This window comes from Nannospalax galili, unplaced genomic scaffold (assembly GCF_000622305.1).
Source record: "Nannospalax galili isolate Female #2095 unplaced genomic scaffold, S.galili_v1.0 scaffold1119, whole genome shotgun sequence".
NCBI classification, from domain to species: domain Eukaryota; kingdom Metazoa; phylum Chordata; class Mammalia; order Rodentia; family Spalacidae; genus Nannospalax; species Nannospalax galili.
In genome coordinates, this window is record NW_008343597.1 from 2,050,132 (window position 1) to 2,072,482 (window position 22,351).

Genomic DNA, 22,351 nt, shown 5'->3' on the forward strand with positions numbered 1-22,351 from the left:
TGGATGGTTGAGTGGTCTCTGAAGTGTATTCCCATCAGAATCTCTGCCTATGGGGAAAGGTGCTCTGACAGCAGAGGCTCAGCACAGAGAGCAACAAGCTGTGAGGGCCCAGGGAATCCCACTTCTTGTCCCTGAGGAGAGTTTAGGACATCTACTCTCCTGGGCCAAGTGTTTGGCTTGAGAACGATTCTCCCCTGTCTTCATTCTCATGTCTAGGATTGTTGGAATGCAAGAGAGTTCTGCTGGGTTTTCCACCTCCTACACTGCTCCTAGATGGGGCAGCTCAATGGCTGAGCACAGGGCTCGAGCAGCAGATTGCAGGTCATACATTTGTGGGGCAGCACACGAGTTCAGTGGCAAGCCAATCTGAGAACAAAAGCAGAGGAAGTGTCCCTGGAGGGCAGGAGCCAGTGGGTGACATTGTGGGGGACGCTTGATGTGTGGTCTTTGCCAACCAGATTTCAACTACAGGTCACAACCATCCATGTTGTGGGCCTCCTGCTATGGGTGGCCCTGAGGTTTGGCATGAGCAACCCACACTTGTAAGAGGGTTTTTCTGGCCCTTGGCATAGCTTGCTTAGTGGAATTTTTTTAGAGGTCATTCCAAGAAGAGGTTGACTCAGCAGTATGCTGCCAGGGCATAATGGGTACTCGTCTTGGTTTTTCTTTGCCTAGTGATAAGCAGCCCATAGAAAATGCCCCCACCAAACCCAGTCAAATAGGAATACAGTTTCTGCTTTTCTAAATCATCTTTAATGAAGTCATGGGCAGCAGCAGAATATACAACACGGTTCAGATACACACAGGAGCAGGGAGGGCCTAGGCCTTGAGATAACTGTCCACATCTTGAGGAAAGACGAATATATATTTCTTCATGAATATTGTTTTAAAACAAGCTCTTTATAACATTTTCCAGGAGCTACAGTCCAAGAGACTCCATGGGGATCTGTTGATTGGCAGGGGTGGAGGTGGGGGTGGGGTGGTGTTGTATGGCTGGTGCAGCTACTTCACAGGGAAAGTCGCAGCCCCTGCCTTTGGGATGAATGACCAGCAGCGGTAAGGGAACAGAGGGCGTGACAGCAGTTCTTAGCAGCGCTTCAGCAGTCTTCATCACAAATTCAGGAGATCCCACTGGGGCCAGACAGCTGGTGGGTGTCTGCCCCACAGGGTGAGAGGGCCCCCTTTAATTGAAGAAGGAGGGGAGAGGCCATGAGGAGGAGCTTGGGAAGCACAGGCTCTTTCAGTCTGGCCGACCTGGAGTGAGGAAGGTAGAAGTCAGACTGGGTGCTGGGGAGGACCAGGGCTGTTAGGTATGTGATGGAGATGATTTTGTTTGAAGCTGTGCAAGATGACTGGGGACTTTGTGGGAGTGGAACCATGATGACTCTGGCCAGGATTAGGGCTAGTGTTCGTCTCTCAGGGGAGACATGGCTGATGGACTGTGTTTTGTTATACACGTTTCAGGTGCCTGTGGTAACAGGAACTTGTAACAAGAAGGAATAGAAAAGTTCTATGGGTTCCGTTTTAGGATTTAAAAGCAAATACCTATGTGGAAGCTTGCTGTCAGAGCTGGGATTCACTCGGAAACCCACATCCCTCCCCGCTCCGATGCCTCCTCACCTTAGCTGGACCACAGCCGCAGCGTCATGAGTAGGTTAAATCCAGCCACTTTTAGGAGGAAGATACGGAGTCCCATCACCGACAGGTTTTGAAAGTTTAGGTTCATGTCTGTAAAACCAAGAGGTTGTAACCATTATGGGTATGCACATCAGAGGTCTGCATGGCAACTCATGAAACCCTCGGCCAGGTAGGCCGGGTATGGGTAAGCTTCAGTTCATGGATCCACCTCTCTTTGAGTTTCTGTGCATGTCTCAAGGCAAACATATTTGTATATTTCTCCAGGATCTATAGCTTTGTGTTTCAAAACGAAACCACCAAGTGGACTTGGTCCTTATTTTATTCTGAGGTCCTATAGGGATGGGGATGGGGATGAGGATGGTAAGTGCTCAGAACTTGTCACCACAATCTGTTGGGTCTGGGCTCCTCAGTGAAACTAGTGGGTGAACCACAAGAACGATAACTCATTGAGAGACAGGACCTTTGCCCAAGCCTATATGAGTTCTGCTGTGTGTGTGTGTGTGTGTGTGTGTGTGTGTGTTTTCCAAAGAAGCTACCCAAGATATAGAGGGAGAGTGTCCTCAGAATGACCTGATTAGTTCAGGGCTGTACTGAAGGGAGCCAGAAACTTCATAGCTAAACTCTGGGCAGCTCTCTTTGGTTGTTCTGACAGATAAATTGAAAGGAATACAGAGGCACAGGGTGAGTCATTAGCTTAATAAAACTGGAGACACATCTTTCAAGTACTTAGAGTGGAAAATGAAGTTGGCTATTCTGGGAGGGGTTCGAGAAAGATCCCAGTGGCTGGAAGCAGGTTTAGAAGTACTCTTTCCATTCCTTATAACCTGCATTCCCAGATCCATCCCCCTTGTCTCCTCTGTGCAGTAAAGGTTATTATGGGTTCATCACCTCTCCAAGTTTGGGCAAAGTTGGGCAGATCCTTCTCTTACCTGTTTCAAAGCTTTTCTCCACCAACTTGGCATCACAGGTCACATCTAAAACAAAAAACAAAGACATTTTCTTAGAGTCTGGAGCATGCCGACTCTCCTACTCTAGACCTCCTGTGAACATATAACAGTCTTTCCTTGATTCCTTGGGGCAGAGATCTGGAGGGAACTTACTGGAGCATGCCACTGATCCTGATAAGACCAATACCCTGCCTCTGGGCACTCTTTGATTCTTTCAATAAACGCTAATTGTGGAAAATGTATACAAAGCAACAAAGAGCTGTCAGCATAAACCCTGTCCTTGGGCAGGTTTCAGTCTAGAGGCCAATAAAAGTAGAAGGACATTTTGACAGTGACTAGGGCCATCAAGGGACAGATGTTTCCATGTATTCCAAAAAGTTCTGATTTCCAATGTCCTCCTTCATTATCTCTGACTCAGTATAGTACCATTAACTCAAATGCTCTGTCATAGAATCCAGCCACCATCCTTGGTACCCCGTTGCTTTCTCATAGCTCTATCTTTTCAAACCAAGTGGTACTGGCCACTGGACTCCTTACCACTACCTGGCTGGGCTTTAATCATCTCTCTGTTACAATCACTTCCTGTCTTTATTTACTGGGCGCACAATCCACTGTCCACACGGCAATCAGCCTGATCTTTTATTTTACTTCATCATTTTAAGAGACAGGGTTTCATGTAGCCCAGGCTGGTCTAGGAATTGATATGTAGCTGATGATAACCTTAAACTTTGGATCTTCTTGCCTCTACTTCTATAGGGCTGGGATTACAGGTATATGCCACAACATCTGGTTTTATGCAGTATGAGAGTACAGGGGCTTTCCCCAGCTCCCAGCATTCCCGTCTTGGCCTTCCACAGGGTCCTCTCTCTGCCCTGTGCATGGCTGGTCCCTTCTTATCCTTTAAGTTGTAGCCTGAATAGCATTTCCTTAGAGTTTTTCCCTAGCTTTTGCCTCGAAGGTGGTTCTTTCCTCCACCCTCAGTTAAAGCACATATTAATTACAGCCTGAAGTTGTTCAGACCTCCTTCTGCTGATAGATGGTCTTTCTAGACTAAAATGGCACTTCCTAAAGACAGGCTTTTCCTCTGACTTCTTACTTCACTCAACGCATTATGATCTTGGCAGACATAGAAATAAGGGAGGCAGCTTGGGGAAGGATGTTAGAACTGGGCCTGGGAGACCAGTGAGGGCAAACAGCTCAAGCAAAGGCAGGAAGGTGAGAACTGAGCAGTGAGACCAAGGCTGGGCCAATAACCCTCTGTCATAGTCTCTTGTCTGCTTTTGGCCCAGGACATTTTGTGGCCTGCTAGGACAGGGTTCACTCACTGCTCCTTAGTGAAACAGGGTGAGGGTTTTGCTGACAACTGACGAGGCTGTGATGACCGACAAGAGCCGTTTTTTGATACCATCGACCTGAGCTCTGTGTGGAACTGGGCCTCTCCTGAAGTAAGGAGACAGCTTCGGGCAGTACTCACCTGAGTGGTTGTCACCTTCCTTTTCGAAGGCAGCACCACAGCCAAAATTAGTTTGGGTGCCCCAGGCAAGGGCCCCATTACTCTTGAAATCCATAGACTTCATGTCCAGCACAGTTGGGTCAGAGATAAACAATCCAGGTTCTGTTTTTTGTGACACATTGCTTTGAGAACTGAAGTCGGTGAATAGGCAGATGGAGTTGTTGCTGGATTTAGGATCCCTTAGCTGGTATACGGCAGGCTCTGGGTTCTCAATGACTGTGGACCAAGAGAACTGAGGTTAGAAAAGGTTCTTTCTTCCTCCTTTACCCTGACCTGGGCCAGAGCTCAGATGCTAGGAGAGCTCTCTGGGCGCTAGCCAATCTTATTCTCAGGCTTCATGTGGGAAATAATGACATTTTAGAAGGCAGCTGCTCATGACAGCTTGGGACTTAGGGACCAGCACAAGACATGGGTCCTGGCCAAGATCTTGAGCTCTCAGTAGACATTCTCCTCCAGGTCCTGCCTGACATTCCAAGAAACCAGAGATGCAGGGCTACTGAATGATATTGCTTATTCTTCTACTTAAAGGAACTTCTTAAAAACCCCAGTAAGCCTAGTCAACAATATTGCTCTGGCAGGACAAAAGCGTGCATAGAATAATGGGCCCAAAGTATACATCTAGAAACACAGAGCACTGTCCCCCAACTAGGCAAGTTATGGGCAGGAAATGGAGGCGTGTGATTATGTTGACATTAAATTGGAAAACCTATCATATCACCAGACCATTCCTCTCTCATTGACAAAATTTTTGGAAAACAAACCGAAACACTTGCACCCAAGCCTGGACTCTATAATTTACCATCTATGGTAATCATATAAGTAGCTGAAGTCTCATAAATTTCACCTGTAAAATGGACATGTTGCTTCATCCACCTTTCTAAGAAGGCTGTTCTGAAAAATGAATGTTTTTCTATATCAAAGTAAGTTAGAAAACCATATAGTACTGAGCAACCACGCAGAGCTGGACCTATTGATAGGCCAGGGTTTCAGCAAAGCAGTCACACCATCTACTCTGCATCCCAGGAAGCTGGAGCTGCTCGGAGGCCTTTCCTTAGTGCTGAGACTCATTCTTTACTTTTTCCATAGCATTTTTTTTTTAATGTGACTCTCAAGGTCTACCCTTTCCTATGTCCCTCCACCTTCAGGGGAGGAAGCAGAGGTTTGCCAAGAGGATTAACACACTGGGCCACCCAGAGAGTTTCCAGAGAGAATGGATCAGAACTTCCTGCCTTTGTGGTTCTCACTCCCACAGCTCCTCACTATGCACAGAAGTTTCTCAGACCCCCATGATGTAGCCTGCTCACTGGACCAGCCAGGGTGGCCTTGGCAATGTCGGCATCCAGCTGAATCCCAAACCAAAGAAACCAGCCTTGGCATAGCCCTGGGATGCTAAGCGAAGGCAGAGCTGCCTGCTGCCGGGTGTTTCCCCTGGAGCAGCTGAGAAGGGTAGGCACTGTGGTCAGACATGGAGCTTTTCTCCCCTTACCAACAAAAGGATAAGGTGCATTGCAGGTAGTTCATATTTTTAAGCCCTTTAATTTCATCTCTATGTATATCCACTGCAATCTTATCCCTTTTTCCTGAAAGGAAGAAATGAATCACCTTTTAAATTGGAGGTCTGTGGGGTTCTATCTCTCAGAGCCCTGTGGTGAGAGACATCCTAGTCCTTCCTGGTAAGAAAACATATTTTACCACTGAAGACATCAGAACACAGCTTTAGCGAGACTTTCAAGTCCAAATTCAGCCATTTTAGATCCTAACCTGTCATCATAATTTAAATCCAACTGCAGAAGCACATGTCTGAATGCTTCAGTGCTTTAGGTCTCTAGGGGCACAGCAGTGATTGAAAATTCCCTCACCACTAAACCTGTGCTCTGTAGTTAAGCATTGGGAACCCAGTAATGAGAGTCCCAGTCCAACTTTATGATGCTATCTGTTCACTTAGGCTAGGAGGCCTCTATCTTGTTTATTCCCAAGATCAGACCAGCTTTCTTCTTGTTCTTTATGCCTGAAATTCTGCTCCCGTCCTGTTCCTTTACCCATACAGATCTTACCCATCTGTTAAGGCTCAACAAATCCTTTCTAGCACACAAAACATCCTCCAACCAGGGCCCTTTCCACCAGGACCCTAACCCATCAGAACCTGCTTATCAACATCACCAACTGCTAACGTTAGTTTTTAGGTTACTAAATGTACAATAGTTGGAAGCTTTGCCTTGTTTTTGTGCTATGTGGGGACATCTATCTTAAGCTTCTTTATTATCAGCCTAACATTCTACAGAATGATACCACTTAGAAGCTATTTAAAAAAATATCCACTGAGCTGGGTGTGGTGGTGCATGCCTTTAATCCCAGCATTCAGGAGGCAGATCTCTGTGAGTTCAAGGCCAGCCTGGTCTACATAGTGAGTTCCAGGACAGCTGGGGTTACAGGGAGACCCTGTCTCAAAAAGACCAAAAATAAAATAAAATAAAATAAAGTAAAAACCTGCTGAATGAGTCAAGTTACATTTTAATGATTTTGACCCAGATAATTAAGATTGATAGTGATGTCTTTTCCCTTCCCAGACCTCTGTAAAACCATTAGCACAACATCCCCACATAGTCTCACCTTACTGTAGTAAGAGTGGATATTTCAGGGAAAGGATAAATGACATTGGCCTATGGGGTTGCAAATGGTGCCACTCGGGATGACTCACCAGCTATTATGGACACTTGGGTTCCTTTCCCAAATGTGAGTTTACCAGTCATTCCTCCCGTGTTCACACTGCAAGTGACACCATTGCAGAAACTCACAGGCCCTCCCTACTGCTTAAGTAGAAGTAGTGGTCTCTTCCGGGAGAATCATATTCCGTCAGGTTTAGCTCTTCTGTTTTATATTGCAGTCTCTGGTGTGCAAAATCCTTTCCTCCTGCCCAATTCTACTGTGGTGCCCTGAATGAGATGAGTTTATGTGATTTTCCCTAAATTCTGTAGAATGCACTAGTGCAAAACCGCCTGTTCAGAGCAGCAATATCTTGGGTCCCCGGTAGAAAGACCTAGCTTATCAACTCCCTCCTGATTCCTAAGGGTTCGGTCCAAGGATAACGTTTCTCCAGCTCTTGGTGCTGGGTGGGATGGATTCTTTCTAGAACGATTTAAGATCTTAAGGAAGAAAATAACTGAGTTCAAGTCAGTAACTCGGCCAGAGAGGACTACTCACGTGGGTGCACAGCCAGTCTGGTGCCTGCTCCGAAGGTCAGCTTATTGAAGCCGCTAGACAACGCACAGTAGAAGGATGCTTTACAAGAACGCCAACCTGGGCAGGACCAGCCTGGCTGGGGCACTCCCCTCCTGCCTCATTCTACTCATATGGCCAAATGTTTAGCTTGGTTCCTACTCTGAAGATTAGTTTGGGGCTGAAGCTGGATTCCCACTGCAGGTAAAGTCTTTGAAACAGCCTTCCTGATGCCACCCTGCTGGAGCCTGCCAGGGTCTCAGGGCACTATCCTAAAATGCTCTGGAGTTCTTGGTTTCTTACATCTTCTATTTCCCAAAGAGGCTGTTCCCCTTTCTATTTACAAGGTAAACCTTAGCACGGCAAAGCCACGATACTAATAGCGATAATATATTAGAAAAGCTCCCAATGATCTTGTTATGTGCAGGGCATGATCTCACATTATGATGTGATACTATCATTTTGTTGTTGAAAGTGGAGAATGTATTTAATACAGCTGGTGAAGGCAGAGCCAAAGTTGAGGTCTGTTATCCTCCCTACACGTTTCTTTCTCTATACCTTATTACATCATGTAGCACACTTGCCATTCATGGGGCCTGGCCTCTTTGACCCTTGGGTAATGGCTTGTGACTCTACTCAATTTGAGTGCGAAGTCTGTATGAGCAGGTGTTCCCCCCACCTCACTCATTAGCCAACCCAGGGAATTTAACTGCCTGCTGGAATAAAAGAGAGTTTGGGTTTGCCATTAATTCATCTCTTTCCCCCAAAGGGCACCTAGCTAATTTCCTGAATGTTTGGCTTATCTGATGCTGATTTCATCAAAATGATGAGTATCTGGACCTTGTTAAAAAATTTCTATAGATCACTGTTCAGATTTTCAATTATTCATTTGGCTCTTGGTACCTCTGACTTTAATGAGAAATGGCAACATTTTATGTCACCAAGAGAGCTTGTAGAAATCATCGCCTATTTTCTCATTGACCGGTCCTCAATTCTTTTTGCTCTGGTGACTGGCATGGTCATACTCACATGGGAGCACAGCCAGTCTGGTGCCTGCTCCAAAGGTCAGCTTACTGTAGCCACCAGACAACACACAGTAGAAGGATGCTTTACAAGAATGTTAACCTGGGCGGGACCAGCCTGGCTGGGGCACTCCCCCCTCCTGGGCCTGCTTTCCAGTCTCCCTCAAGTCAGCCTTTCTCTGATGAAAGAACATTTTCACCCACTAGATGGATTTCCTTGGGAATAGCCATTTCCTCAGTCAGCTGGGAGCCAGGGGCCTTTCTGAAGGGTGGGTACCCACTCTAGTTTCGACAGCATAACTGGAGATGAATGAGCAACTTGGAAGAGTGTGAAGAGCCAGCGACTAATTGCAAAATGATTTCTTTAAGTAGACTTTTTTTTTTTTTTCCTTTTGTAATAAGGTCTGGGTCTAGTTGTGTATCCCATGGCTGGCCTTGAACTCATGATCCTCCTGCCTCAGCCTCCTGAGTGCTCAGATTATGGGTACGTGCCACCATGCTCAGTATGAAATAACTCTTGAGGGAAGAATTCATAGCACTGGTAATAGATGTAAAACACTAGCAAGGCTTAATGACGGAACTCAGGCATAGGAGGGGCTCTCTTTCCAGAACATGGCTTCTGTTATTCCTGAGGGCACTCACAGAGAGACTAAAATTATCACAGAAAATTTACAAGGAGTTCTGCTTAACTATGAAGGCAGGAGGAAGTTATGCATCTCTCTGGAGATTTCTAAGGTAAGGATTGCCATCCATGTGGGGCAAAAAAATTCTCTAAATTTGAGAATGATTTAGACAAGTACTACCTCTCAGTTCTTATTCTAAATGTGTACACACACACACACACACACACACACACACACACAACGGATTCTAAGCCATAAAACATTTGGGAAATGTATACTTATTCTAGTCTTGAAGACTGACAATACATATTAGCATTTTAAAGTCTGAGAAATCTTATAATGAAGTAACCCAGAACTTCTCAAACGTATTATTTAATGTTATTATTCATCAACACTGTGTTGATGTGTGTGTGTGTGTGTGTGTGTGTGTGTGTGTTCATTTCATTCTTTGGAACTGCTTTCTCTCTAGCTCCAAGACATTAAAATGCCATTCTAAATGCTAGTCTAATTTTATCCATTAGGTTTTCTGTGCTCTAAATCTGTTTGTTCTCCTCTCTACTCCTGCGGCCACAATTAGGGCCCCCACTGATGCTGATTATTTCTTTCTAATCATTGTTGAAACAGCTTCATTTTATTTAGGCAACTCCAGTACACCTAGGCATTTGAGCAGCAAATGTTCTTGCTAGCTTAGGCAGCTCTGAGCTCCAGGGATCTGGACACATGCAAGATGGAATCTTCCTAACACCCTACAGGAACAGTGTCAACTCAAAAGCCTTTTCCAAATGTGTTTTTGAGTTTCCGTTCACACTTTCCAACACACCTTGGAGCTGTGTATTTCAAGGATGATCCTAATGGGGAACCTTGCCTGAGCATGTTTTCTGGGTGGTCCCTCAAATGGACACAAAGATAACACACTTCTATTATCACATCTTTTTCCCCCGAAAACCCATTCATGTTGCTTCCGTGTTACAGATATTATATCTTTATACCTCTTAACTCTTGTTCTTAAGAAATGTGTGACCAGTTCTGGGCTTTCCCATCTAGCCTGAACTGACCCATGGCAGAGGTGAGGCCTTGGTGAAGCACTCGAGTGAACACATAAATGTGGAGGAGCTTTTCCCTGGAGAGATAGGAAGCTTCCTCCTGTGGGCAAAGAGATTCAGGGCCTTTCCACAAGCTAAGTTTCTATCTACCTCCTCTGTGTCCAGTCTACATGTGGGTGAATCCTATAATCCCCTACTTTAAAGCTAAACAACTCTTTATGTTGGAGGATACTTACTAATGCCTAAACGAACATGTTTTAAAAAGTGATTAACCCTCTACCCAATCCTTCTCCGACTCTCCTAGAAGGCTTCAATTAATTAGTTCATTTATTTTTTTTGTGTGTGCACATGTGGAGGTCAAAGGACAAAGGGTTGGTTCTCTCCTTCCACTATGTGGGTTCTGGAGATTGAATTAAGTTGTCAGGGTAGGTGGCCAACACCCTTACTTGCAGAGGCATCTCTGTTGACTCAGAAAGCATCTTTTTCTTCTCCAATGATCATATTTGTTGGGTACCTACATGCCAGTCATTGCGCTGAGGCTTAGATATGAGAATGAAGGACAGAAGATTCTGCACTCATAGAGCTTATGGTACAGGAGGATGAACAAGTCCTAGCTGGTTTGGACAAGAGGTTGGGTATACCTTCCTTGGTACTCAAATTGCAACTTGTATGCACCTCCATATCATCAGGGCAACCCTGGGCTGTAATTGCCTGTTTCCACTGTGAGGTCCTGAGGTAGAGACTCAAGATTTCCTAGGGTTTTTCCTTTCCCTCCTCAAACTAGCACAGTGCTTGGGGTATAATGGCTGCTCTGTAAAAAGCGGTTGAATGGATAAACTCTCCAAAAATTCTATTTTAATGCAATTCTTCTATGTATGTTATTTTGTTAGGTCTATTTATCTTTTAACTTCTGGATGTTTAAATTTTCCAAACTTTGTATTGTTTTTGACATTATTTAGGCTTTACATTCTTCCTCTCTCTCTCAGCTGAGCAAGGAGGTTTGTGAATTGTCTCCAAAGTCTAGTATCTTTGGGAAGTTTAATTCATCATCTTTTATGTAACTAAATGGGAATAAAAGTAAAAATAAACCTTTTGGCATAATCAGTTACAGTTTCTTTTCTGATAATGATCTAGAAACCACAGAAGAGTCTCTCCCTGCAATGTTGAGAAGGTCAATTCCCACTGGTAATTACCATTAGAAAATACACCCATTAAGCAAGTGGCTGGGAATTCACAATTCAAAACAATCAAGCCTCATGAAGACACAAAAAGTTAGTCCAGGAAGCACTCATCATCCAAGGAAGTGGAAGGGGTGTTTCTGAGGCCAGGTACTTACTTGGATAAACTTGGAGTCTTGTTCCATTCCCAAAAGTGAGTTGCCCCACAACCTGTGCCCCCACCCTGGTACAATGCAGTACAAATACCTGTCCTCTACCAGCTGGGCCAGCTGCCCATGACTCCTCAGAGTCTATTAGGGAACAAGAGACTTTTAAGTGGCCTAGTTCATGGTTTTAATGTCAAATTTCTCCTTCCTTGTAGGTTAATACCTAACAATCTCCTTCTGTTTCTGCTTTGATCTCTGATACCTGCAGTTTGCTAACACAAAACATGACATCACTGAGTCTTCTGAGATGCTGAGTCACTATGCCATTGTCACTCTGCAGAGGATCAGGATGGGCAAAGGTTGGACCAAACATCCTGTACTTGGTGAACAACCTCACACCCAGGTGGTCTGTGAATTGTGGGGTCTCCATTCACACAGCGCAGATGGGATGGTGGCAGCTGAGCAGTGGGATGGTTAATAATTAGACCCTGTAGTCAGCCGGGCGTGGTGGTGCACGCCTTCAATCCCACTTTAATCCCGGTACTTGGGAGGCAGAGGCAGGCAGATCTTTGTGAGTTCAAGGCCAGCCTGGTCTACATAGTGAGTACCAGGCTAGCTGGAACTACGGAGAGAGACCCTATCTCAAAAATACCGAAAAAGAAAAGAAGAAAACTTTGGGTTGGAGAAATGGCTCAGCAGTTAAGAGCACGGCTGCTCTTGCAGAAGACGATCCCGGCTGGATTCCCAGCACCCACATGGCAGCTAACAACTATCCATAACTCCAGTTCCAGTGGAATTCAACACCTCTTTTCACCTCCAGGGCATTGCATGGCACGGATGCACTTACACACATGCAGGCAATGCATTCATACACATAAAATAAAAATAATAAATAAAATATTAAAAAAGACCCTGTAGTCAAACAGATTTAACTCAACCCTAGTTCTGTTTCTCTGAGCTCTGTGATCTTGGGCAAGTGGCTTATCCTAAGCCTCTGTTTCCTAATCTTTAAAATGGGTCTAATACCAATCATCTACCATTAGGATGGATGTGAGCATTAGAAAAGGACTTCTAAAGAAGGATAGAGCCCAGGTCACTGGCATGTCAAGCATGCTGTGAACATGTCCAATAGGATGATTTCCACCAGTGCCTTGCATGGAGAGAGGGATGAAGCTTATTGCAGCCAGAGGAGACCCATTCTTGCCCCTCCACCTCAGCACCCAGAGTTACTCAGCATCCTGACTTCCGGGATGCTGTAATCTAAGGATTGGGAGATCTCATGGAGCAGAGGGGAGGTGGTGAGCATCTCAGCCACAGGGAGAACAGCAAGGTAGGAGCCTAGGCCTGCCAAGAAGGAAAGCTCTTCAGAAACCTGACAAGAGTAGTCTCTTTTCTCAGAGATTGGAGTTTGTCATCTGAGAGCAAAACCCTCATCCACTATCCAGCACAGCCATGTTTAGACCTGACACACTGATAGTCACTCCTTTTCAACAAAGGACTCCATCAATGAGGGTGCAGACCATTCCACACTCACTGTGGGGACATCCTTCCATAAGACAACCTCGTCACAATCCCCTGATCATTTCTGCAGTACTCACACGGACGAACAAGGAGACTGGTCCCTCTTCCAAAAGTAAGCTTGTAGTTTCCCCCTGAGGCACACAGTGAGGAAAGCCTTTGATAAAACCTGTGTCCCCTGACCTCCCCTTATCACTGGTCTACTTGTGTTAGGACAGGAATCCAGGGAAACACTGGCCACACTCCCAGGGTTGTCAGAAACCTCTGAGCCCCGAGTCCTGGTGCCTAGGGGCAAGGGTGGGCCCCAGTGCTGGGACTGGAGAGTTCCTCCATTCCCAGTTGCCCTGAAAACCTGCTATTTTCCTGTCAGTCTAGAAGCAGGAACACCCCAGTATCACCACCATCGACCACCCTGTGTGCTGCGCAGACAGTCTGGTCTGATTCCATTTCTCTTTTGCCAAATGGAAGGGGCTGGCAAGACTGCTCTGAGAGTGGGGTGCTTGGGCATTTTAGGCTGTCTTATGCTGAGGCTGTCCCCGACTTCTGCTGAAGCTTCCTCTTGCTCTTCTCAGAACTTATCCATGCACTGATGATTTCCATTCCCAGCCTTCTTCCCATGTGAGCCCCAGATATCTGATTCCTGCAAGACCCTGTCTGAGCAAGACTCCAAGCAAGATTCAGGCCCTTTGTGCGACTTGAGATTTTATCTTTTCTTCTTTACTGACTGGAAATAGGCCAATGTACCCAAAGCTAGCTGATCTCTTTTATTTCTAGTGATCGTGACTCAGACAGGGACTTGTGCTATGAAACCCTAGTCTGCAGAGAAGAAAGTTGCAACTTTGAAAAGATGGTAAGAAACATCTCTGCTGCATGCATTAGAGATTGGAAAGCTCACAGAAGTCACAGCCAAGGCCACGGTCCTAAACTGCAGTGGAGCTCCATCCATCTTTGGCCCTTGCATGCAGATGGCCCTCAGCTTATCTCTTACGGAGTTTCAGAGTCATGTTAGTAAAGAGCTGAGTGGTGTTCCTGAGCTCAGGGTGGGAGTAAGGGGCTGAGGCTCCACTGTGCTCTGCACTGACCAGGACCTCAGGCTGATCCTGTCATAAGAACAAGGTGTCCCCAAGGTCCCTTCCAACTCTCACTTCTGTAGGCCACTGTACAATTTGAAACCTAGCCCCAAGGATGGGTGGGACAGTTTTACATAGAAAATGGGAGTGTAGCGAGTGGAGATGCCAGGAGAAAAAGAAGGCAGGAGAAGTCAGGGCCGTCAAACAACCGTGGCTGTGAATGGTGTAACACTGAGGAATGCCACGTCCTCTCTGCAGCCCCTGGAACCATGCATGATAAGACAGTCTAGCACCAGGGTGTTGCCAGAGGAAGGTGCAGCAGAGGATCCCAGCTCACTTACGTGGTATCACCATCACTTGGGTTCCTTTCCCCAAAGTGAGCCTGCTATTCACATAGGCCCACTCTGAGTAAGTGCATCACAAAAAGGTCTGAGTTTTGCCTGCACCCTCTTATGCAGTATACATACCCTTCATGGTATCTCAGAAAGCCTACGGACAGGTGATCTTGAAGAGTTCCTTGCAGTGTGGGACAGGAGGACCCAAAAGTATCCCTACAATGGGTGTAAATGGTGCTACCCTCTGTGCTACCATGGCCGCCATTTTCCCCATCGCAGCCACCAGTGAACATCGCTTCTGTCTCTTTTTCTTCTGGGAAAAAAGAGCCTTTGCAAACGTTGTGAAACACACTGACGTGGACTTGGTGGGTGTGATTTCTAAAAATACGAGGGGGCAGGCAGGCATTTTCCCACCTTTATCTGTCATGCTTGAGCAGGCTCTATTTTCTTGGCTCTATTTTCTTGTGGAAACATACAAACATGGATTTTTCACTTTGCCAGAAAGAGTAGGAGCAGGAGTTCATCAGCCAACTGACCACACTGGGATACATATTAGAAACACGCCTGCACTGACTCAGAGCCTCCGTGCCGCTCTGGGGCTGAGCGAAGAGTGGTGGGTGACTCATGCCGGACTCATTCCTGTTTCTGTTCTCACTTTTTTAGCATGCTAATTGCTAATAGGGCTTTTTTGTCTCAAGAAAGTCAAGTCTCAGTACAGAACAGAATTCTTCCCCAGAAACATGGAGTGCAACCATGTTTGTTATCTGTCAAGGACTTTAAAATGTCTATTGTCACCCCCTACCTGCCTCCAGGACACAGTGGATACATAAAAGCCGTAACTAGCAGTTAAGCTGAAAAAACATTCATACAATTATCGGGTTTCATACAGGACTTAGAGTATTTTATCCATCTCCACTTACTGTTACATGTTGCTTGCAGAAATGATACTTATAGACACTACATGTAGCATTGTTACTATTCCAATTTATCTTCCTATTTAAACAACAGAAAAAGTCCTCAATCCCTTCCTATTCCCCCAAAAAGGAAAGAAAAAAGAAAAAAAATGAATGAAGATAGACATACGCTTCTGCAATAAATCAAGTTACTCTTGGAACTTACTTGTGTGAACTAATAGTCTTGTTCCTGTCCCAAAGACAAGTTTGAAGCCTTGAGTATTGCCCACAGTGATCTATCCTGTGACAAATTGGGCCATTTCTCTCACCTTTCCTTTCATAACAGCTGGGTGTAGGCCCAGGAAGCCCACCAGAAGGTCTCTGGGAACACTATTCCTATTTTCTTCTGGTCATGAATGAACCTTGCCCTTATCTGCAAGAGGGCAGTTTACTGAACAGTAGTCACAGACTATGGCCCTGGGACCAGGATCCCGGGCTCTAGCCCCAATCAGTTCTCATTGGGTGTTTTATGATATGGGACAGGTTAACTAACCCCTTGGGTCTTAACTGCCTTTCAGGAAGGGAACAAGTGCTGAACTAGACGATTTCTAAAACCAGGGCTAAATGTTCTATGATCCAGCACCATCCAAAGTGCTCTCACAGAGCATTTTTCTGTAACTCACAACAGAGCCAGGCACGTGCACACAGCTCTTCTGGTGGCTGCTCTATATGGGGAAAGATATAAGAGAGAGTGAGGAAAAAGGAGGGAGTCAGAAACCAGCGCTGCTGCCCCTTTCAAAAGCCCTTCTTGTCAGTGGGTAAACTCTCCCAACATCCTTGTACTCTGCTACGGGAAGGAGAACGGAATCCTTCAGATATCTGGGGCATCTGTCTCAAGGCTTCCTGAATTTTGACAAAACCTAAGGATAGAAGTTAAATTCCACATATTTCCCTACTCTCTGTTATTGACGTTATCATTTGTAAGTAAACCAGGACAGAGCCTGTGACACTGTGAAGTAGAAAGAACGGGGCTTTGAGATCAAACCGGGTTTGAATGGGCTCTTGGGCAATCACTTCTTGGAGCCTCAGTTTCTTTCTCTGTCAGGCAAGGATCACTTCCTGTTAGATTCTAGGGTTCTATAGTCAGTATTATGCCATGCATTTAACATTGTGTACACATGTCACAGGCACTGATATGGCAGTTACTATAATTTCTTTTTTCCCTAATTTTTATTTATTTATTATCACATGCATGCACATACCGTGGCCTATATGAGGAGGTCAGAGGACAACACTGTGGCTCTGGTTCTCCCCTTCTACCTTGGCATGGGTTCTGGGGATTGCACTCAGGTGTCAGGCTTGTGCAGAAAGTGATTCACCCACTAAGCCATCTGACTGGTCCAGTTACTATTGCTAATAAGCTGAGTCAGATTATTGATTAACAAGGCTATTTCATTAGGGTTAGAGAATTTTCTTTTTGCCTCAGAATTTGTTTATGAAGTATTCATGAATCTGTACTCTTCGACCATATAACCTCTAGAGTGATAGAGGAGTGAGTTCCCGGAACCACAGATTTTCATACCCCTCAGACTAGAGGAGTCTGACGCCCATAGAGGGGCGTCTTCTTCAGTATCACATGGATAGTTGGTGCCAAATCAAATCAAGACTTCTTGGCTCAAACCAGATGCCCCAGAACCCTTTCTTTGGACTTCACTGACTCTTTGGGGGACAATGTTTAGTGGAAGGGAACATTTAGTCTCTGGAGTGAATTTGGCTTAGCTTGTTTGGGACGTAGTCATGAATATAGTCATGGTAGTGGAAGTGGAAAGGCTCTAAAAAGCCATGCAATTCTCTGTGCTTCCAGCCTTTTCTGTCTATTGGGTTCAGTTAACTCAGCTCTCAGGTTAAAAGCTCTAATGTTAGAGCTTCTGTCGGCCTCAAATCTTGGGAAAAGTCTTAATGTATGCTAAACTCCACTGCAGAGAAGATATGCTCATATAACCCTTACATACTTATTTTGGGGTCACATTCTCAATATGTCAGCAGTCGATTATAATGAAAGAGATACTACAATGACAGAAATCACATCTTCCCTGCTCTTCATCTCCTATGCATGTATTCACCAGAACCACAACACATTTTGCAGTTGCCACGGCGTCCCACACTTACTTGGGTCCACTTTCAGCACGGTACCAATCCCAAAGGTGAGCTTGCCTGCTCCTTCCCAACTCCCACAGTGGCTGAGGCCTCACGGTAAACATCCTTCCAGCTCACCCCCTCCTCATTTCCCCTAATGAGTTAGAAAACACTTGAGAACTATTTGACTTATTCACAGGAGGAAGAAGTTTCCACTTCACAGCCTCAAACGGGGCAAATTCATAGTCCATTGGTCAAAAGGGGGCAAGAGAGGTCACTGGAGCCTACATCCCACCTCACACATGAGAAAGATGAAACTCAGAGAGAAGAAGTCTGCTTTAAGTTACATTTCTAAGTTACATCTCTAGAGAGACTCTATTTAATCTTCAGTCTAATAGTCTAATTTTTTTCAATATATTTACACTTTATGTGTATGAGTATATTGCCTGCATGTATGTACATGTACTTGTGTCGTGCAGTGCCCTGGAGGACAGAAGAGGGTGTTGGATGCCCTGGAACTGGAGTTACAGATGGTGATTAGCTGCCATGTGGGTGTTAGGATTCAAACCTGGGTCCTCTGCAAGCGTAGCCCGTGCTCTTAGCTGTCGAGCCATCCCTCCAGCCCCGTCAGTCTAATGTTTTACCCCTTTCACCATATGCTTCGATGCCCTGTGTCATTTGGTTTATTCTCTTCTTTCCTTTGGCCTGGAAATGGTGATGTGTTTAGGTGCTAATTTCAATTAAACAAGCCCTTATCAAGCGCTTTGTAGAAGAATCTTATCAGGTATTGCATGAGCTCTAATAGAGCCTTTGCTCTCGAGGATCTTTCACTTTTTAATAGGTGGATATTCTTAGTAATAAAATATTTCTGTAGCTTTCTGTGTCGCAGACTGTCTAAGATTGTGAGGCTAAATTTGGGATTCAGAAGGTAAGAGGAATGTGAAGGATGCCTGAGGGAGAGGCCACAGTGCAGGCGTTAAACAGGAAGCCAGGCTATTTCTGGAAAAACTCCGTTTTTCTTAATCATCTAGGGGTTTATTCTGGACTCCATTCTATCCTAGTGAATCGGTTCTCCTGTTATTTATAACGCTCCTGTTATTTTCATGTTTAAATGAAGTGCCCAGGGAGGTGTAGCCTTCAATTTACAGTCAGCTGGTGAAACGATGATGCCGTCCCTGGGGGTACAGCACAGAGAGGGTGCGCAGAAGCCCGGGACCAGACAAGCAGAGCCGAGAAAGGAACAGCGTTTACCTGGAGAGACTCGAAGCATAGTCCCCTTTCCAAAAGTGATTTGGCCGTATCCTGAACTCACACAGTATCAAACCCCCCCACAAAAATGGCCTGCAGCACAGGGCTTTTCAATTCATGATGTAATTAGGAAGGGAAAAGAAAAACCATCATTCATGGAGAACTTAGGACATGCCAAGATGATTAACAATCTACATATATTGCATTACCTCACTGGGGCCATGGTCTTAGACATTATTATCCTATTTAATAAGTGAGGTGCAAGTGACCGGAGGCTGCAGAAGCTGAATCTCTGGTGTTGCTGACAAAGACCCACAAACATTTTAGCATAAGTTTTAGAAGAAGAATCTTCCTCCTCATTCTTTCTAGTGTGGGAACACACACACACACACACACACACACACACACACACACACTTTTTTGCTAGAACCAGACATCAGGGGGATTCTAGTCATAGTGACTTGAGAAACTCTAGCTCATCCTTCATTGCAAAGCCATTCCTTGAGACATGAAGAGATTTTACCCTCAATATCTTCACTATTCCTGTTGTCCTACTTACCAGGTCTGACCAACAGTTTAGTTCCACTCCCAAAGGTCAACTTATAGCTTCCATCCTTCACACAGTGTTTCTTACTCAGCCCAAAACACCCATAAGTCTACACATCCTTCTTATGCCAAGATTTAGTGATGTAGCTTTTCACCTACCAAGGGGCTGGCATAGCTTTCTTTCTACATTCCACACAACACAGAGGTCATTTAATTCAAATTTGGGGGCATTTGCTGTGTACATTTAAAACGAAGTCACTTGCTACCCACATCTCTGGATTGTTTGCCACTAAACTGCTGATTTTCAACTCTATTTATCAAACAGATGTATCTAGCCTTTTTTTCCCTTACCATGGCAGTTATCAATTTTTAGATTCCTGCCATAGTGTCCTCCCTGATTTGAACTTCAATCAATCTGAAACTCCATGAAGTAGCATCCAGATCACTCTAAGTGGTAGCTTCCTCCTTTCCCTCCTCCCCAGTCAGCTCATCCCACAAGCCAGTGGCTCAACAGGAATCTTATCTACTCAAGTCTCATTCTTTCCCCAAAGTTAGGTGACCCCTTTGATTATATAACACGGTGCTTCTTAAAAATACCCCATCGGGGGGCTGGAGAGATGGCTCAGCAGTTAAGAGCACTGGCTGTTCTTGCAGAGATCCTGGGTTTGATTCTCAGCACCCACATGGCAGCTAACAACTGTCAGTAACTCCAGTTCCGGGAGAATCTGACACTTTGGGCATTGCACAACACGGGTGCACAATACACACATATGTAATACACTCATATACATTAAAAAAATCAGTCCTCTTCTTTTTAGTTCATATGCTTTGTAAATCTGTTTTCCATTTGGCCTCATAGGCAATGTTTTAACTTTCTTCTTTCTTAGGAAAGATCTTGGACAGAACAGTACTATTAAAATGTTAAGGGATGTATGAGGGAGCCTATACAATTCTGCTTAAACCTCCTGAAAATGACCAAGAAAGGGAAGGTCTACTACAGCCCATTATGGGCTCCAAATGCTCCCATCAGAGAGACAATGCAAGGGAGAACCGCTTCAGATACTGGACTCACTTGGGATGACTTGAAGCTTTGTCCCCGTTCCAAAGGCGAGTTTTTGGTAACTCCCAGAATTCACACTGCAAGGCAGGTCTTTACAAAATGGCTTCTTTCCCCTGTCATACTCATCTGAGTAACTTTCAAGTCACAATACTTCCATGAAAGAAAGTGTTTTTACCAATGCCCACGGCTACAGATCCACATGAAAACAGTCCCTTTTACTAAGAATGTGCACGGTCTCTTCATCTTGAAAGAATTCTGCTGTCTGACCCAGCCCTCCCCTTTTTTGTTGTTGTTCTATAGATATATTTTATATGTGGTTAGCTTTTCAGAATTTATAAAATATTTTCACACACATTAATGTATCTTAAAAATAACCCACGAGGTATTATTAAATACTTTCTTTTTACAGATCAAACTGGCCCAGATGCACTATGGAAACAAGGTTTAGAAGAACTGGAAGTGTTCGGCTAAGCTTCCTGCCCTCGTCCCTGGGACCAGCTCTCTGGTCTGTTACTTCTAGTGTACCTGCATGATTACTTTGGTTCACAGTCAGCTCTATGCCCTTATTTTAACAGTTTTCTAATACATGAATGAACTTGTCTGCATAAATCATTAATTTCTTGACACTTGTGCCTCACGAAAAGTGCAGTAAGTTCAGGGGCCTCAGCAGCTGCGCTAAGCCTCTTACTTTAGTGACATATTGCATACTTATTCGGTTTTACTGATAATCTTGTCCCCCTTTCTCAGAATGAATATGTTACAAATCAGAGTCGTGCCCAATCTGCCTTGATAATAAATTAATGTGATTAGCATGCATCTATCCTTCCTCATGGGACCTCTGAAGGGGATTCCCTCTTTTTGATTACTGGAATAAAGGCTAAGCCATGGAATTAAGCCCGTGAAAGCCTCTTTTCCAGGCTCAATAATAGTGGTACAATGAATGCAGCAGAAAGCCGGAGGGAAGACTAGCTGATATGCTCCAGCCAATTTTGAAACTTACTGCTTGCAAAAGATTTGAAAAATTCCACCAAGTAGTCTTTTTACTAGCCAAAGGTAATCAGCTCGGATCCCAGTGTAACCTAGGAATCAACACCTGTACATAGTCTTATTTTGCCAGTGTTTAACAACTGCACTCACCCCCTACAGTAATCTTTCTTATCACTTTAATTTACTAAAAGGGGCATACAATGAGTCATGGGAGAAGCTTTGAGTATTAGGGATGGAGGACTGCATCCACTTTTTAAAATTTTAGTGGCTTTCCTCATGAAACACCAATTCTATTTTACTTCGGTGCTAAGAGGCATGTCGTGACCTGTGTAACCTAGGCTACAAGATAAGTACAGGCATTATAATCAATAATCACCAGGTACTTACTGGGACTGACTGATACGGTGGTTCCCTTTCCAAATATCCATCTATTGCCTCCTTGGTAGGCACAGTGAAACGGGGCCCTGCAAATACCTCATTTGCCTGCCCACTCAAACTCACCTTGCAAACAACCAATGGAAATGCATCTTATATCCTTGCCTTTGGTGAGGCTCAGTGGGTTTGTGGTGTCTGGATATGTAATAACAAACAATAATTTGGGGGAATGAAAGACGGTTGGTGGTTGGCCCTTAGTTTATACAGTAACTCGTTACTGAGCACTAGTCACTGAGGAGCCAATGAAAGCCACGTGACACTAACATCTAGGAGGAAAACAATAATACACAGATATGAAGACATGATCAAACTATACGCATTAAAATCAGGCTGGGTAACATAGAGGGAACCGGAAAACAGCTGTGTTTGATGGCCATTAGACTAGTGAGGCAGGAAAGTTCTTTCTGAGGAGGTGATGTCTGAAGTGAAGTCCAAATATGGAGGAATAAATCATCACCTTCACTGACAGATGAGTGAACCGAGGGTGGAAAGCCAAAAAATTGGCTCCATATTACACAGTGTGTTAGTGATGGACACTCAGATCACACCTTTCTCTCCTGATATATTAGATATAAATTTAACCAAGAAAATGGGGTCTTAGAAAAAGATAAGGACAGATAGATTGGGCTAGGGAGATAGCTCCGTCAGTAAAGTGCTTAAGCCATGCAAACATGAACACCTGAGTTCAATACCCAGAACTAAAACCAAAAAAAGCCAGGCATGGTAGTATGCACTTGTGATTTCAGCACTGGGAGACAGAGACAATCAGAGTCCTGGGCTCTCTGGGCAGCCAGGCC

At 44.7% G+C, this 22,351-nt stretch overlaps 1 gene segment (V, D, J or C); it reads right to left on the reverse strand.

Annotated features, from left to right (window-relative positions):
* Positions 1-1,621: 1,621 nt before the first annotated feature.
* Positions 1,622-22,351, reverse strand: part of LOC103739486 — a 478,332-nt gene continuing 457,602 nt past the window's right edge. The window contains 3 exon segments of the C gene segment in view: positions 1,622-1,728; positions 2,568-2,612; positions 4,060-4,314. Coding sequence covers positions 1,622-1,728; positions 2,568-2,612; positions 4,060-4,314 — 407 coding nt within the window.